Source organism: Molossus molossus, unplaced genomic scaffold (assembly GCF_014108415.1).
Source record: "Molossus molossus isolate mMolMol1 unplaced genomic scaffold, mMolMol1.p scaffold_m16_p_1, whole genome shotgun sequence".
In the NCBI taxonomy this organism is placed as follows: Eukaryota; Metazoa; Chordata; class Mammalia; order Chiroptera; family Molossidae; genus Molossus; species Molossus molossus.
In genome coordinates this window covers 216,033,178-216,052,222 of record NW_023425344.1, presented here as the reverse complement: position 1 = coordinate 216,052,222, position 19,045 = coordinate 216,033,178, and the positions used below count along the sequence as shown (strand labels likewise).

The 19,045-nt window shown below is 50.0% G+C and overlaps 1 protein-coding gene across 1 annotated transcript in view; it reads right to left on the bottom strand.

Annotated features, from left to right (window-relative positions):
- PRKCH (protein kinase C eta) overlaps window positions 1-19,045 on the bottom strand; it is a 200,159-nt gene that overhangs the window by 17,171 nt on the left and 163,943 nt on the right. Inside the window, exons 11-12 of the mRNA XM_036278466.1 lie at window positions 3,191-3,329; window positions 1,649-1,837 (exon numbers count right to left, since the gene is read on the bottom strand). Coding sequence (XP_036134359.1) covers window positions 1,649-1,837; window positions 3,191-3,329 — 328 coding nt within the window. The remainder of the gene's footprint in view (window positions 1-1,648; window positions 1,838-3,190; window positions 3,330-19,045) is intronic.

The following is a 19,045-nucleotide window of genomic DNA, read 5'->3' as shown; positions in this document are numbered from 1 at the left end:
TCCAGAGAGTGCGGATCGTCTCTCCTGGCGGCAAGCTAAGTATTTGTTTACACGCGCTCATTCCTGCTGGACGCGAGCAACGGGAGAGCCCGTGTCTCCGCATTCCCAGCATCGGGCTAGAAGGAGAAGGCATCTGACAGGCAGGTGCTGAACTGAATTAAACATTCTACTTTGTCCACATATCAGTTTCATCTTCCAGGGTCGCAGACCCATCTCAGGTCAACAGAAATAATAACTATTTCTGGCACTGTGGCATTATTCAAATGCATACTCTTTAGATAATGCTATAATTTATTATCACAAATACGATATCCTACTTTATGGAAAGCTAAATTAAGTGACAGGCTCATGCTGTGTGGGTAGTAAGTACACAGCTTTCTCTGGTGGCTTATGTTTCTGGTACAGTAGGAAAGGGTCACATGAAGGAGTGATTTGGGTGCTAAAAATATGGGGCTCTTAGGTTAAAAAGATATTTATTAATAGGAAGTAGGAAAAATGGGGACTGGCCAGATGTAATGTAGCTCAGAACCCTGGACTGGGAGTCAGGAAAATCTGGATTCTGATCCCAGGGTTGTTGTTTTAATTACTAAAGGACAGATGTACGAGTCTACTTATACGAGGTACCTGGAATAGTAAAATTCATAGCAACCTAAAGCAAACTGGTGGTTGCCAGGGGCTGGGGGCAGTTAGTGTTTAAGGGGTGTGGAGTATCAGTTTTGGAAAATGAAAAAAGTTCTGGAAATGGATGGTGGTGGTTTCACAATCTTATGAATGTACTTGATGCCACTGAAGTGTACATTTAACAGTTGCTAAGATGGTGAACTTCCTTCCAGGACTGGTGCTCCTGTATGAGGAAGGCAGCGAGCTGCTCCACGGGCCTCTTCCTGAAACTCCCAGCACCAGACGCCTTTCTGAAATGGACCTGGTGTTCATCTCTACTCCCCTGGACACACAGGAGGTGGTGACACATGATTTCCGAATTCAACTGATGTGGTTACAGAACGGACCCAAATTATATGTGCTTTCTTATTATCAACATAAAGGCATCAACCCATGTTTCTTTCTCACTTGAAAATAAGGCTTCCAGTCCAGTGCTTTACTTGCACGCAAAGAAGACTTCTCCAGCATGATGTATGCTCACCGCACCTGAACCTGGGCCGGCACCTGGCATGCATAAGGATAACACGGAAGCCAAAGAGATCTACAAAGGTTTGGAAAACCTTTTCTCGCCTCCGGGCGCTAAGGGAAAGGGCCCTTGGGCCTGCTCCTTAGACATTGCCGGCAGACACGCAGCCAGTGGTGCAACACACTGGGAACGGTGGTCATGTGACCTCCAGCCCCTGGAGTGCCCTGCCTGAAGGGAGCATCCCTTCCCCCACACTGAAGCCACAAGGGCAGGAAATACTGGCTATCTGGCAAACAATGCTATCAACTGCTATCACAGTTGGCTCAGAAATAACTACTGCATAAGAGAGGAAAACAGCCCGAGAGAACTCTGGTTCTTTGATTCTACAAATGAAAACACATATCTCATGTCTCAGTTAAAGCTGGTAGCTTACTGGTGGGAGGTGTCAAAAAGACACACGAGAATCACACCTGGCAAGTGGTTTGCTGGGGGTCAGAAGCTGGCTGGGCGAGCCGAACTTACAGATTTCAGGATCCCGGTGGCGTCTTCATGGAGCCAGGTAGGGTAGACCACCTCGTCGTTCAGGATGGCCTCGAACAGATCGTCTTCGTTCTCGGCCTCGAAGGGGGCGTGGCCACAGAGCATCTCGTAGAGCAGCACACCCATCGCCCACCAGTCCACGGCGGGCCCGTACAGCATCTCCTGCAGGATCTGTGCAGAGAGGGGACAACGTGAGCAAGTGCTTCGCGTGTCTGATCAACAAACGTGTCCTTCATCACTAGGAAAATAGAATAGGAAATATCCAAGCAAGACAAAGGAGTTTCCTGTGTTTCATTCTCCCTCCAGGGCAGCGGTTCTCACCCTGTGGGTCGCAACCCCTTTGGGAGTCGAACGACCCTTTCACAGGGGTCGCCTAAGACCATCGGAAAACATATATTTCTGATGGTCTTAGGAACCCAGACACCGCCCCTCTATCCGTCTCCAGGCGGGTCCGCCCACATACAGATACGACATGAGGAACTGTATTAAAGGGTCCCGGCATTAGGAAGGTTGAGAACCACTGCTCTAGGGTGTGGCCCGTTTTCCCTGTGGTCCACTCGGAAGCCACCTTCTCACCCAGGAGATCAAACGTCTGTGGCTGCTTAGGCCACGGTAACAGCGTGTGCAGATCCAGAACAGAGAGGGTCTGGGAGCCACATCCATGTGAGAGGAAGAGGACATTGGGCTCACTCACTTGGATGGAAAAGATTCGAGAGCTTTTTTTCTTAAAAAATTTTTTTTTCTTTATTAATTTTTAGAGAGAGAAGGAGAGAGATAGAAACATCAATGAGAGAGAACTTCAACTGGCCACCTCCTGCATGCCCCCCCACTGGGGATCGGGCCCATAAGCTGGGCATGTTCCCTCACTGGGACTCGAACCAGTGACCTCTCGGTGCATGGGTTGACACTCGACCATTGAGCCACACTGGCTAGGCCGAGAGCTTTTCTTTATTCTGCTAACTGGGGCTGAGACCAAACCACTGAGTAGAGACAAGGAAGAAAATAAATAGCTGTGAGTGGAGCACACTTTGTCCTCACTCAGCTAAAGCCTAGAAGCAACTGCAAAGTTTACCTTCCAAAAATATGACTCAGTCCTGGCCAGTTTGGCTCAGCAGTTGGAGCGTTGGCCTGCGGACCAGAGAGTCCCAGGTTCGTCTCCCGGTAAGGGCATGTACCTCGGTTGCAGTTTGTCCCCAGCCCCAGTTGGGGTCCTGTAGGTGGCAACCACTCCATGTGTCTCTCTCACATCGATGTTTCTCTCTCTCTTCCCCCCTCTCTCCCTTCCACTCTATCTGAAAATAAATGCAAAAATGTCCTTGGGTGAGGATAAAATAAAATAAAAAAATCTTGACTCAAATTCTTATTGAGAGGAACTGAGGACATGTTCAGCCATTCAGCCAATGAGCCATAACGGAGTCTGGAGGCATCAGCTTTCAACGCTGCCCACAGAGCCGCCGCACACAAAAGCAACCGGTGGCATTTCTGACCAGGTTACTGTCGAGCTCAGATTTCCAAAGCACTCACCTCTGGCGCAATGTAGTCGGGCGTGCCACAGAAGGTTGCCGTGGTGACGCCGTTACAGATCCCTTCCTTGCACATTCCGAAGTCGGCCAGTTTACAGTGGCCCTCATGGTCCAACAGCACATTGTCCAGCTTCAGGTCTCTGAAAGAAACAAGCAGCAGCTGGAGGTAGGGCCCCACACCACCCCCCTGGACAAGCTGGTTCACGACACGGGTGGCAGCCCACAGAGTGGCCATGCACATACACACCAAAAAGAACAAACTTCTTTGGGTTAGTTATCTCAGTAAAAAAAATTTAGATCAACTCACAAAACTGGCCTCATGGTCCCTGGATGATGGTTCCACATGAATGGGCTAGCCACATATAAAAAGTAGGCTGCCCTTTCGACACCGAGGGCAGAATGTAGCTTTTCCAGGCTTCCCACTTACCTTGTACCCATAAGACACCCCTCGATCCCATCCTTCCACCTGGTATCTGTCTCTGCCCACTGGAGTTCACTTAGTGACCGTCCATAGAGCAAGTGGCCACTGTGTGCCAGGGACTGCGACAGGAATCAAGAGTACACATGATCTTTGTCCCTAGGGAACTCAGTGTAAAGGCGAGACCAGTATTTGCTAAACCAGAAGTCCATGAAGGAGGCATCAGGTTGAGTTGACTCACCACTGTGCCTAGCATAATGCACTCAATAAAAAGAGAACCAACGACTGTAAACACAAGTGGTAAGATGGAAGTATGAGCCAAATGCTGTGAGGGAAACACAAGACGGAACACCTAATTCCTTTCAGGGGCGGAGGGAGGGACAGTTCCACAGAAGTAGTCTTTTAGACAGGGGAGGGGTATCGGGGTGTAAGGTCAGCATGGGCAGACAGATGGGGCTGGGGCAGAGGGGCGGGCATAGAGGTTGATGTGTGGGGCGGCTCAGAAGCTTCGTGGTATAGTGAGGCTGGAGCCATCAAACGCCAGGGCTGGAGAGGAAAGTTGGGTCTATATTATGAAGGAATGCCACGCTAAGGAGTTTGATATTTAGATATTAGGCAAAAGGGAACCATTGACGCTCTCTGATTAAGGGAGTAAACGGTTCCCAGCTGAACTGGAAAGATTAGCAAGAGGCAGCTGAATCGGTTCAGGGAAGAGATTCTAAGACCTGAACGAGGACAGTGACAAATGAGTTGGGAAGTGAGGGGTCAGTTGGTAGCACTTTGGTGAAAACACAACCAGTAACGAGGCTTGACAACCACGTGCAGATGGATGGGCAGAGGACGCAGAAATGAGGCTCCTGCATTTCTCTCTTGGATGCACAGGGTCGGGGGGGATGTTAATAGCCAGGAAACGGAAAAACAGGAGTCAGAACAGGTTTGTTTGGTTGTACCCCAGGGACACAGGGGCCTCAAGAAGCCCAGTGGATTACAGTGAACCCAGGACAAAGGCGCTTTGCACCCCTTCCCCAACCTGAGGAGCAGAATCCACTGAAGGAAGTAACTTTCCAGAAGCAGAACTGTTTGGCAAAGGGCCTCAACATAGACAGCAACACAGATGAATGCTGATCAACCTGTCTGCACACAACAGGCAGCACTGTCCCGGAATCCCTCCGCCCAGCATGGCCTCCAGCTCCATGCACCTCAGGCGCCAAGGCAGAATGGAGAAGAGTCTACTCACTCACACGACTGCCGGCCTCCAGGCTCACCCGGGAGAGGGCGAGAGAAGTAGCCTGGCCTACTGGGGGACACCGTTGTGCTTTGCTTTTCTAAGGGACAACACACTCAGAGGCGAACCACGCAGGTTTGTCAGCAAGGAGGGGACCACAGCCAGGGGGATGCTAGGAGACTTCCCTGCCCATGTGGGGTCTGCCACGGCCCGGCCTCTGGGGCATGCTGTTAGGAGTGCTGGTGTCCAGTCACTGGGGCCTCTTCAGGAGCCACAGCCGACTGCCCTTCAGTTTCACGTCCGTGGTGGACACTCATGTTCTGTTTTCCTATCCCTGCACTGGTGGCGTGCTTGGCCCCAGGGACAAGGCTGGGCTCTGTCCAGCCTAGGATCACATTTCAGCTGGAGGAAGGGGATCGCAGACCTGGTGCGATTGGTTTCCACTGTGACCTGGGAGTCGCTGCAGCCTGACCGTGCAGGTCTTCCAGTGAGAGGTCACTACAGGACACCCGGGAGTGAAAACAAAGTCCTGTCTTCAAGGAATGCCCGATAAGGGAGGTTAAAGCAGCAGCACTTTCTTGGCACAGATCAGGGGGAACACAGACCAGAGTTCCTCTCTGCTCCTGTGTCCTGGCAGCGGTCCCCCTGGGTGTGCGGGGCACGAGGCGAAGGGCACCTCTGCGTCTGCTTCAGCCTCTGAACCAGACCAGCCTCAGCCCCCAGGGCAGACTCCTGCGCCCTTCTGCACGGAGAAGCCTGCTGCCCACACCGGTGCCTGTTGGCAGCGGGCTGTGATTTGCGGGAACTCTCTCCTTCCCCACTGCCCTCCCCATCACTCCACACGACAGGAGTAAGACTTATTCAAGCAGAATCACAAGAGCACAGGGTGGGGCTGAGGGTGACTACTCAGTGCATGGGAGGCTGGGGGTTTGGGGGGGCCATTCCAGGGGCGCTGCCCCTCGGTGCTTCAGATGTGGTTTCAGATTCAAGGCTCTGTTAGTGCCTGGTTGTCTGGCTCTGGGACAGGGCACACATTACAGGCGGCGGGATGAGGTCAGAGATTATACATAGTGTATGGCCCTGGAGAGAACAAGTCTGTGGGGCCCCTGAGCCTTGGGCTGGCTTTATCGGCTCCACGGTCTAGCCCAGCAGTCCAGGCCTGCATGAACCTGTGCCCAGGGCATTCTGACTCTCACACTGCCAAACAAGGTCACCGCGGTTCTGAATTCGCCCGCAGCCGTTATGCCTGCTAAGTGCGCGGAAAGGATATTCTCAGGTAAGAGAAACAAGTGCTAACAGAAACCCACAGTGGTCTAGAAAGCTGACCTGTGATTGCTCAAGAGAGCCTGTGACAACCCCCCAGGTAGGTCTGACTGCTTATTACTCAGCTGCTGTCATGGGAAGCAGGCATCTGCAGGGAGAGGAAAGTGCTTTGCCATCAGTTTGTCGTCGCCCATCACAGAGCCCTCTGCGCAGCCTCACTGCGTAGGAGACAGAACTGAGCGGCGCAGGGGATGCAACTCATCCTGGGCACAGGATGCCCGAGGGCACACAGGCACCTCCGTTCTGACTTTTCAGTCTCATTTGAGGCATTCTCAGAACTGTACGAGCCCCAAAGGAAATGCCACTGCTGGTTTCACACCCGATTGTGATCTAGCAGGACAAAACCCTCCAACTGAAATCCTAAGGGGCTTTGATTAAGAACGTGACACAATCCCAGGCTATCAGTTCTCTCCTCAGCCCAGATATCTCACACCCCTACCCTGGGGTCTGTCCTGATGTCCTCAGATACTCAACTCTGCCCCTAGAGTGCCCTGTTCGTATGTATCTCTAAGGAGCACACGCTGCACTGAATTCCAGAAGGCTCTGTCTGAGCACCTGTCTCCCCACTTAGCTGGGGCTCAGACTTATTTCTCCCTTGCTCTAGCTCGGTCCTAGCAGAAGGTGCTGACCAAGGAGGGAAACAGAAGCATTTCAGTGAGCTGCCCTGGCCAACTCAGAGCGTCTTATTTTTAGGGAAAGGGAGGAAATTCTATAAATCTCACTGGGACCTTTGCTCCAAAGTAGTTAAACGTATAGAAAGCCATGTGCTTTGCCTCTTAGAGACGGAGTCCAGAGGGAAAAGAAAAATCCTGAAATATAAGTTGAAATTCTCTGCATGGGAAAGGGCTCCGGGAGAGCTGGTTAGAGAGGCTTTCCCCGGGCGTGCATCCAAGCGCACGCGGACTGTGAGAAGTGGCCAAACAGGTCCAAGGTTACAGAGCCAAGCATGGCCATGGTCAGCTTCTGCTCTAAGGGTAAGTTGTTAGCTTCATTAAAAAATAAATAAATAAATAAATAAAGCGCCCTGGCCGGTTTGGCTCACCGGTTAGAGCGTTGGCCAGAGAGACCGGGGTTCGGTTCCCGCTATGGGCACGTACCTCGGTTGCAGTTTGTCCCCGGCCCTGGTTGGGTCATGCAGGAGGCAGCCACTCAATGTGTCCCTTTCATGTCGATGTTCCCCCCCCTCCCCCATCTGAACTAAAAATGGAAAAATGTCCTTAGATGAGTAAATAAATAAATAAATAAATAAAATAAAGCAAAAGCAAGAAAAGTCACCCTGTGACTCCTGACTTGGAAATACTCACAGGTCAGGGTTTGGCTTTGGAGTTCCTCAGCCGCCTATGCCAGTGTGTAACTTGGGCAGCCAACTTAACAAACAAGCCTACACAGTGAAGATCTCAAGTTCACACAGGGCAGAGGCTCAGATACCCAAATGCCAAATACAGTTAGAGGCTCATTATTCATTAGCTCATTGAGCACCGTATTTAATAGCTGCTATGCCTTTTGTCATGTAAGCGCAGAAGGGCAGAGTTATTTTATCCTCTCTGGTTGCCTGAAAGGTTCATTGATGTGGCTGGGTAATCAGGGTTACTTAAAATGCCCACATGGTTTCAGAGAGGATTCCCAAGTGGCTGAAGACAAAGAAAATTCAGAAACCGTATTTATTTTGTGTCCACCTCGAGCTACTCCAAGAGTCATAAAACAGAATGACCTGGGTCTTACTGCTCAGATCACTGGAACCAGTGACTTCCGAAAGAAATCAACGAAACTGAGTTGAGAGCTGGCTCCTTGAACAAGAATGAACCTATGAGTCTATTCAGTGGCTATTTTGAATGTATTTTTCAAGACTCTTTATCACGGAAAAGTTCAAGCATTCCAGAAGTCCAGGACTGCCACAGCGCCCACACGGCCTCTGCGGCTGTCAAGCACGCCTAACCCTGTCTCACCTGTACACTGCTCCCTTCCTGGGCCATCTGCTATGCTCACTGCAACATTATTTCCAATAGCCAAGATATAGAAGTAACCCAAGTGCCCATCAATAGACAAGTGGATAAAAAACCTGTGGTACATTTATACAATGGAATACTATGCGGTCATAAAAAATGAAATCTTACCAACTGTAACAACACGGACTACAGAGTATTAGGCTAAGTGAATAAGTCAGACAGAGAAAGACAAATACCATATGATTTCACTTACATGTAGAATCTAAAGAACAAAATAAACAGACAAAATACAAACAGGCTCATTGATAAAGAGAACAGACTAATGGTTGCCAGAGGGGAGAGGGTTGGGACTGGGTGAAAAGGGTGAAGGGACTGAGTATAAATTGGTAGTTACAGAATAGTCATAGATATGAAAAGTACAGCATAGGGAATATAGTCAATAATACTATAATAACTATGTATGGGGCCAGATGGGTACTTGAAACATTGAAAGGACAACTCTGTAAAGTACATGATTTTCTAACCACTATATTGTACATCTGAAACTAAAACAGAATAATATTGAATGTAAGCTGTAACAAAAAAGAAAAAAAAAATTCGTAATTTTTAAATGAGGTTCCCATGCCATTTCTCTTAATAGAGTGACATTTTCTTTGGTGTATCCTAGGCTGATCTGTTTTTTGTTTTTTTTAAATTCCCACCCAAGGATATTTTTCCATTTATTTTCAGATACAGTGGAAGGTGGGGGGATAGAAAGAGAGAAACATCAGTGTGAGAGAGACACATTGATTGGTTGCCTCCTGCACAACCCTGACCGGGGCTGGGGACCAAACTGCAATCCTGGTACGTGCCCTGGACCGGAATCAAACCCGAGGCTCTTTGGTCCATGGGCTGATGCCCTAATGGCTGAGCCAAACTGGCCAGGGCTAGGCTAATCTATTTTTTAAAAATATGTTTTTATTGATTTTTTTATAGAGAGAGGAAGGGAGAGACAGAGAGAGAAACATCGATGTGAGAAACATTGATCAGCTGCCTCCTGCACGCCCCCTACTGGGGATCGAGCCCACAATCCGGGCATGTGCCCTGACTGGGAATTGAACTGGGACCTCTCAGTCCATGGGATGACGCTCAATCTGCTGAGCCATACTGGCTAGGCTAGGCTGATCTATTGAAATATCTGCTTAAGAACTAATATATGAAATATGAACGTTTACCATTATGAGGCTGAATGCAAAGTAAGTCACTTTCTAATGAATGAAGAAATAAAATAAAATAATTTCCAACCCAGAAAGTGCTACCAAGGCTCCTCCAGGACTCTTTCCCCCGCCCTTTCATATTTCTTCCCAACAGCTACTTGAGATGGGAACTGATCATAAAATGACTGTGCAAGTCTGGCTGTTATACACTCTTGAAACCAGGGCGAGGGACTCACAAACAAGTCCCCACAGGCCAGGTGTTGGTCTCTATCCAGTTCTGGTGTTTGATGTACTAGGTATGCAGGTAGTATGTTTTTTCCTTCACTGCTGTGTACACACAGGACAAACTTAACTTGAGCAAAGGGACTGAGAGATTTCCCTTTGCCCTGTCTTACAATAGAAAAAAAAAAAAAATGTCCAAAGAAAACATTCATTGACTGTCTGGACAGATGCAGGATGCAATGAGTATGATTAATGTCTGCAGTGTGCCGATCATACATCTCCTTAGGACCTCAAATGAATGAGCCATCAAGCTGACAGCTTTCTATATATATATTTTTCATTTCACTCCCCGCTACTCCCACAGGAGGGTTGAAATTCCCTAGCTGAAGTGGCACAAATTTATTTAGCAGCTCCTCACAGTACTGCTATTTTACGGTTGCCAGGAAAACCTCTCCTGCTGCCTCTCATTGCCAAAAGGCTTCCTGCGTGATACCTTGCAGCATTTGGCGTGCATCTGCGCTCAGCGAGATTGCAAAGCAGGAGGCAGGATGGAGGGCTTCAGACAAAGACACCGAGCAGATGACAGACAGTGGCAGCCAGGGGCCTCCTGACCATTGGGCCTGGCTCCAACAACACAAAAAGGATGCTGGGGCCAACAGGACACTTCAGCTTGAAAGTCCAGGGGGGATAAGGTGGTCGACAAGCAAGCCCCTGCTTGACTCCTCAGGCTCCCCGACTGCAGAGAGCCAAGTGCGGCTGACCCACGGAAAACCACCTGCTGGGCCGGCTGTGCTTCTTGGCTGCAGAAATCCACAAGGAAATGGAGGTTCTGCAGCAAGACCACCAATAGGATCAGAGAGTCATGGGGATTCTAAGAGCCTACAAGCTAGGGATAGGACAGGTGAGGAGGAGGAGGTCCCTACAGGCTGGCTGCTTGCAGGGTACTTGAAGGAAGATGAAGGAAGGAAAGTTATCTGAGGAGCAAGAATCAGAACATGGTTCCCTCTTGAGCAATAAGAGTTTAATGGCAGTCGGGGAAGCTGTGGAGAGGGGACGGGCAAAGGCAGACGGATCCTACAGTAGGTCGATGCTGGGCACACTGCACCAATACCACAAAACAGGTTCATGGAGTGGAACTGTGAAACGTAGAGGGCACACCGACCTCTAGGGTCAAGGCTAGCCACAGTTGTCACTGTTATTGTTGTAAGTGAATAAATGCAGCGGCTCTTGCCCTCTGAAAGATGAGCCAGGTCATTGCGATAACAGTACAAATACACCGGCCGACGAGTGAAGGGACAAGGAGACATCATGCCCTGCCTGGCCTCGGCTGGCCCCTGCAAGGAAACCCAGGGATCTCCTGACTGGGAGTACTAGATGCGGTCAGCACTTGGCTGGTGCCCTGAAACATTTCACTGACAGGAGGGAGTCATGTCCTGGTTTTGCCAGGGTTAGAACGTCTCTCTGGCTTGGAGAAAGCAGTGGTTGCAGCCACCAGCTGCCTGAGCACGCCGTCTTGCACAATGTGTGAAAGGGGATGTGGGCACGGCTGGGAAGAGGTGATGAGGAATGCTTCATGACAGGAAGGAGTCGAGTTCACAGCAACAACCTCAGGAAGAGATAGGCAGGCTGCTTTCGGCAAATGGCTAAACACAAATGTTTGCCTGCATTTGTAATGCGATATGGGAGGGGAGGGGAGGGGAGGGGGAGGGGAGGGGAGGGGAGGGGAGGGGAGGGGGAGGGGAGGGGAGGGGAGGGGAGGGGAGGGGAGGGGAGGGGAGGGGAGGGGAGGGGAGGGGGGAGGGGAGGGGAGAGGTGGAGGGAGCCTTCTGATTTGCACCAGAATTTTTGGCCACATCAGGAGGTCCCATCTGGTTCCCTGCGATCCCCCTCAGAGATTAAACCAGAACCCGGTAAACAGAAGTCTGAACAAACCAAGAGGACGCCCTGTCGTTCAGAACCACTCCCAGGCCCTTGGAGTTACAACCTCACATTTTAGTTCTGGGTCACAGTGGGTATCGCTTTGTTCCCTAATTAGTATTTTTTGCTTTAAAAGGCTTGCTTTCTCCCAGAGCGCAAGTGCCAAGCGCAGGCCCAGCATATGTTCCCGGTTATTTCTGGAGTCCTGATCACAGGCTGGACAGATGAAAGCAACAAGCAGCGAGTCCCTTTCCGAGGAACTTCGCTGATTTCCTCCTAATGCTGAGCATATCATAGCAAAAAGTGCAAATGGCCTTGAGTTTTTCCTAAGAAATTCTCTTTGCGGGAACTCAGTTACTTCCGGAGCACCCACCCACTGTCCCTAGCACTTGGCTTTGCAAACAGAGAGCCTAGATTTCCTGACAGCAATTTAGTTCATGTTAAAAACATTTAATAATTTAAATGTAGAGACATTGTCTAAAGACTTTCCACTTTTATATAGGAGTATTCTTCTTCTTCTTTTTTTTTTAATCCTCACCCAAGGACAAATGGGAAGGAGAGAGAGGATGAGAGAGAGAGAGAGAAAGAGAGAGAGAGAGAGAGAGAAATATCGATGTGAAAGGGACACATTGAGTGGCTGCCTCCCACAGGGCCCAACCAGGGCCAGGGACAAACTGCAACTTCGGTACGTGCCCTTAGCAGGAACCAAACCCGGGTCTCTCTGGACTGCAGGCCGACACTCTAACCGCTGAGCCAAACTGGCCAGGGCAAGTAGTACTCTTCTTAATAAAGATAATCTATTCAATGCATAAGTAAGAGTCATCAGAACTTTCTAAGATCTTTTTTTTTTTTTATCCTCAACCTGAGGACATTTTTGCATTTATCTTCAGATAGAGCAGGAGGGAGAGAGGGAGGAAGAGAGAGAGGGAGGAAGAGACAGACACATGGATGTGAGAGAGACACATTGACTGGTTGCCACCCACATGACCGTAACCAGGGTCAGGTATAAACTGCAACCAAGGTACGTGCCCTTGGTGGGAACCCAGGACTCTCTGGTCCGTGGGCCGATGTTCTAACTGCTGAGCCAAACCGGCCAGGACCTAAGATCTTTAAAAGCTAATAGAATTCACACATCAGGGAAGGGGTGATTATTATTTAGCTTATATGACTTTAGTTTAGAAAGTATCACCCAACTTGTAAGCAAAAGTAGATGAACACACCTTTTGCGAGGAGAATAACATTCTTCTTGCATTAAATGCTTTACAAGCCTTATTATTTCCTCATCATCAAAAAAGGGATAGCACTGCATGACCAAGTGTTGAAGAGTTTTAAAAGAGTCAAAACCGGTAGAGAATAGACACAAACTTTGTAAATCCTACATAACTATCGTAAGCTTTTGAGTTTGGGGTCGGTAGGTCTATTATATTAGAAAGTGACCTGTCTGGCTTACAAACTGCTCTGTGGGAAACAGGACAAGGAGCCAGAGAGGGCTCGTCACAGGGCCACGGCCTGACAAAATGTTCCCAGAACTGCTGAAGCTCCGTTGGCCACGACATCTTTTTCTCCTTCGCTTAGTTTTCTAAAACCAAATTCTGAAGCATTAAGATATACGAATCAAAATCTATGAACAGCTCTGTGCAGTACAATGAGAAAGGGCAGGTTCCAGTTGTGGTCATCCGGTTCTTTCCCAGGGTGTCAAAGGCAGGTCACCACAGTGACTTAATCTTTTAGGCAAAGCACCCCGAAGGAGGATGAGAGAAGTCACTGGGTCCCGCTGCTATCTAACACTGTGGTTGGAGGAGTGTGTTTCCATTCTGGAGAACTGCAGTTCTCCCGAAAGAGACACGGAATTCCCAGAAGTGACGTGGTGGCTGCATCTCACAGTGCACTCGGATAAAGCGCCACTGGAATAGCCAGTCCTCATTTTCTACTCCCTCGTGCCCAATTATTTAGGACATAAACCTAAAAGTGATGTGATAAAATCCAGATACTGCTCCCTGGCCAGTTTGGCTCTGCGGTTAGAGCCCTGAGCATCAGCCTATGGACCGAAGGGTCTGAGGTTTGATTCCAAGTCAAGGGCACACACCTGGGTTGCAGGTTCGATCCCCAGCCCTGGTCGGGGTGTATGGGAGGCAACCAATCGATGTGTTTCTCTCACTTCAATGTTTCTCTCCCCCTGCCCCCTTCCTTCCACTCTACTGAAAAATCAATGGAAAAATATACTTGGGTGAGGATTAACAAAAATAAAAAATAAAATCCATGTCCAGCCAGTGTGGCTCAGTGGTTAAGTGCCAACCCACGTGCCAAGAGGTCACTGGTTCAATTCCTGGTCAGGCCACATGCCCAGGTTGTGGGCCCGATCCCCAGTGGGGAGCATGCAGGAGGCGGCCAGTCGATGTTCTCTCTCATCCATGTTTGTCTCTCTCTCCCCCTCTCCTTCCTCTGTCTCTAAAGTCAATAAAGAAAAAAAAAAAAAGACAAACCAAAAAATACCCTTAAAAATAAATAAAATCCAATCCCACGAGCTCACTTTTGGGAGCTGTTGTTTTTAATTTTCCACTGTCATAGCAAGACTACGAAGATATCTTTCAACATGTCCAAACCTATTAATGTTTTTTTATCATGTGTTTTCACAAACAAGCAGTCAACTCCAGGTCCATGCTTCTATCTGAGAATTTTCTATCAATGTCAGTGCACTATGCTCACCCCCTTTATCACAGGAGCTAACCAAGTTTATGAGCATTCAAAGGAAGGGAGACAGAGAGTGTAATTTCCAAAACCTTGGCTGGGGCTGCTGTTACTTCATGATGCTTATTTTCCCAACTAAAGTGTGATCTCCATGAGAAGTGCTTCGCTGTTATCATTTTCATATCTTTATATTTTTTACTTCCCTCTGGCACCTAACGTGGTGCTTTGCACATAGTAGGCCCTTAATAAATGGCTGCTAATCTGAACAGCTAACCCCTCTCTGCCCTCTGGCATGGGTTTGGTTCCGAGACCCCAGTGAGTCTGGATTAGGGAAGACATGGGGGACTCTCAGAAGCTGGGAGGGCTTGTGGTTTGTGCTGGGACCCTGGCACCCACTTGGGACCTCTGGAGGTTACAGAAGCTGCTGTTGCCTGCTGGGGTCATCTTGGGGATGACCTAGCACCAGGACAGCACCCCAGGAAACTGTGGTTCTGAATACACCCTCAAGTCCACCCCACTCCAGCCATTAATCCTTCAAGACCCATCTAGAACCAAACCACTTCCAAGAGACACCGGAAAGGAAAGTCTGCCTGCTTGCTGATGGCCTGTTCGTGTTCGGCTTGGGAGAGAGCAACCTTTGTTCCCGTAAAAGAAGAATATGAAAATCCTCCTCAACTGCCTAAACAGGATTTACATGAAAAAACTGGCCAGACAGGGCACAGTGAACCTCGGAGTGACTTCTGTCATTCAGACAGCGACTGAGAGCACAGGGCGGGCGGGCTGGCTGAGCAATGGGGTGGGCAGCGGGGTGGGCACGGTCAGTGTGCAGGCTGGGACCTCAGTGCATCTGGAACCTTCCAAGGGGCACACATCCTTCCCTCTCTTCAGAGGCAGCACGGGGGTCAGGCGGACAAGCTGGAGTATTGGTTTTATCTGGGGCACCGTCTGGTCAATCAGTAAGGGGCATGAACACTTGTCCCGAGCCGGAAAGCAGACTTCTAGCCTCAGCGCTGCTGCCTCGCCGGGCCTGTTTCCTCACCTATAAAATGACGGGACCGGATAATATCCCTTCCCCACTTTTCTTTTTTTTTTTTTAAGTTTTTTTTCCTTTCTTTCTTTCTTTTCTTTTTGATTTTAGAGAGAGAGGAAAGGAGAGGGAGAGATAGAAACATCGATGAGCAAGAACACTGGCCGCCTCCTGCTTGCCCCCACTGGGGATCGGGCCCACAACCTGGGCATGTGTCCTGACCGGGAATCAAACCGGCGACCTCTTGGTGCAGGGGTCGATGCTCAACCACTGAGCCTCACAGGCTGGGGCTCCCTTCCCCACTTCTCATGTTCAGTCAGTCACTGAGACCTGACTCTTCCTGACTGTACTTAGAACCAGAGGCCTTCTTTCCACCACAACGGGGCCTCCACTCGGCCCCATCAAATCCCGCCTGAATCACTGCATTTCCTAGCTTGTCTCTCCGCTCTTCACTTCCCATGCGGAGCCAGTTGTTTTTCTGAAACTCGATTCTTGAATGTTGGAACCTGTGGGAGGCTCCTTCTGGCGTTAGCACGGGTAATGCTCCACTAGGGGGTCTCTGCCCGCCCTGCAGCCTCATTTCCTCCCCCTGGCTCTCCACCAGCCGCAGGGCCCCGAGGAGCGCCGTGCCCTTGTGCCCTCTCTGCCCTCGCGCGCCCTGCCGAGCCTCAAGCGGTGCTACCCCAAGCGCGGTCCTCGGACTGTCCTTACCTGCAAACTGCTCCTGGCCTGTCGTGACGTGGAAGTGAAGTAAGTGGAAAATAAATGAATGAAAAGGAACAAAGCAAGTGGCAATAAAGTAGAAAAACTGAGAGTAAGCATTTAGAAACTTTTATAACTACTTGACAATAACTTTATATCTGTTGAATCTAATAAAAATTTGGGCTTTTATTTTATGTCTTTTAAATTCTTCATTATTCTAGTAACTTACTTTTATTATATCTTATAAAAGTACTGGTCCTAAATGGATTGAAAATGGAAAAACCCACAGGTGTACCACCGCACGAGGAGCTCTGGCCAGCACCTCTGTCTTCCTCTCCCTGGGCTGCCAACGCCGTCCCACCGAGGTGGTCTGTCTCAGAAGCCTGCGTGTCCCTTCCTGGCACAAGCCTGCGGCTCTCCTCTGTGCTCTGCTTGTGTCTGGGGCGTGCTTCTAAGTCTAGCATTTATTGCACTACCTGTGATGGCTGTTTCCCCTGCAGGCTTTCCCATGCTTGTTCCAGCTCCCTCGACCTCAGAACCAGGTGCCGGGCACAGGTCTGGGTGGGCAATCGAGCGCCGATTCAAGAGAATTAGCCCCCCTCCCAACCCCAGTTTCTCACCCTGAGCTCTGGCCACTTTGTCCACACACCCCGTGAGTGTGAAAAGCTTCTGGCGTCGCCCTCCAACACTACTTGGTGTTCTGTACATAAAGGGCCCTGAGGAAATGAGGAAGAAATGGTGAGAACTGCCGTCTGCATCTGGTGGTGAATCTTTGTCACATCCAGTCACACTGTCCCTTCTCCAGCTCTCAGTCTGGTCCCAGAGCTAATATATAAGAAAGCTGGGCTTGTAGGTTCAACAACTAGTGACTGATGTGTGTGCCTGGTGACTGAGCATCCTTACAACAGTGTGGTGCTATAACCAGACAAGACAAATCACCCCTGTACAACTTGAATAAAATGGAAAGGTCAGTCCAGGAAGCAAAGAAATGAGATTGCTAAAGTCCTTGATCAAGAGCTCATTTAATTTACAAAAAAAGTGGGGGGCGGGGGGGGGCATTTCATGGAGAATGCCAAAGCTAGAAGAGAGGGAATAGTACATAAGAGACTTAAAAGCTCAGAGAACCCTTTAAGCCCAAACTAAAGAACGTGATTCCCATCACATGGAACTAAGTTCTTGGTGAAAGTTGATACAGTAAACTTTTCACTGGGAAACGGTTCCCTGCCTCTCCCCGAGAAGGCAGTTCGGGACACGTGTCCTGAATCTCGGCCCCTTAGGTTTTTTGTTTTTTGTTTTTAATCCTCATCCGAGGACATTTTTCCATTTTTTGTACAGACAGAGTGGGAGGGAGAGAGAGGAAGAGAGAGAGAGGGAAACATCGATGTGAAAGGACACATCGAGTGGCTGCCACCCGCACAACCAACCAGGGCCGGGGACAAACTGCAACCGAGGTACATGCCCTTAGCGGGAACCGAACCCTGGTCTCTACGGACTGCAGGCGGACGCTCTAACCGCTGAGCCAAACCGGCCAGGGCTCAGCCTCTTAGGTTTTAATCTTAGAGATTTTCCCTCTGAAGTCATAGAAAATCCTCTCTGCTTTAGGGTTCTTTCTTTACAGAGGGGCGACATGCTCACCTGCCCATTTACAGGATGCAGAACACGAAACCATCCCGGGGCTTCGCGAGGGCTCTGACGCCCGGAGCCAGGGCCTCGGCGGACTTAGGGTTAGGGGAAACAAGCAGGCCCCAGAAACAGGACAAGTGACCCGCCCCCCAATGGAAAGGGGACGCTATTCCTCATTCAAACTAAGAAGCAGAGAATCCGCTGATGAAAAGATTAACAAAAATTTAAGATCTAAAAAAAGTAAATTATTTTGAAAACAGAACACTTGACTGATGGAGGCAATGTACAAGGTGCCGAGTTCCACCCACTGCGATACACCCCGTCTTCACGCTGGGCTTCATGGCTGTTACAAACAATATTTTATCTGCCTATCGAGCGCCTGGATCCCGTTGACAGAGACATGGACTGGAATTTTTGATCTGGGTTATGTGCCACATTCCTGGGCAGGAAGGTGGTGCTCTCTCCTCCTGTAAATTTCCACTGATGCAAATGAGGTCACAAGTGCCAGGAGGCATCAGTGACGGGTCTGTGTGGGCAGAGACTCGCGAGCCAAGGCAGGGCACACGTGTCCTCGTCTGTAAGAAACACTTATGCCATCCTGTTGGCACACGCAGGGGAGGCTGTGAGCTTTGTAGTTTGTGCCACAAAGGAGCCAAGACGGCCCCTGAACCATTGTTCCGGGGATGCCTTTTCTTTCTTGCGCTCCGCAGGAGCCAGGAAGACTGCTGTGCCCTGCCGGGTCCTCAGAGATCAGCACTCAGAGCCTGTTCTGGGTGGGGAACTGCCCCAGCAGGTCCTGAGACCTGGCTGGAGCCAAATGCGACAGGAATGACTGGCCGGAGGGGGCACCCTTTCCCGCCCTCCCAGGACCGGGGGCAGGCTGGGGGGCAGGCATTGTGGCGAAAGCAGCCCTCCACCCTGGACAACTCCCACCTGCCCAGCGCTGGCTCGGGAACAGAGCCCCAGGATGATCGTGCGCCATCCGGGCCGACGGAGACAGCGAACTATCCCGATTGCTGAGATAAAGATCCATCCACTGGAAACATGAGGAGAGAGAACCGATGGATATTATTAGCAGCGGCTCTGAGTCACTAAACCAAAGTTAAGATGAGTTTGCTGAGTGGTGACTGTGTTTTCAGGTAGATGCCAAGACTCCTAAGCACAACCCTCCTTAAGCCTCTAACCACGGCGAAGTGTCTCCTCCTCCACCACCCTCCCCCGAAGGGCAGGCTGCTCCTCAGGTGCTGCTCTTGGCCCTTGCCTAGGTTTATTTCCAGCACCGCTGCTAGTCCATGTGGCGCCTTGGCGGAAATGAGAAAAGGGCACCCTTTCTCAAGACACGCTACCCCCAACTCCCGGAGTCTCCCCGAAGCTCCGGCGGCCACAATGGAGTGGCACGGGCTCGGGGCTCGGGGCGGCCTGCCCGTTGAGAGGTGCTCTGCTTGGTTCTCTACCTGTGCAGTTAAATTCCATGGACTCAAATATTAGCCTGGCAGAGGGCTCCCAAATCAGAATCTCTGCCCTGACACCCCTCTGCAGATCCAGGCCTGCCTGAGAAGTTAGAAGCGG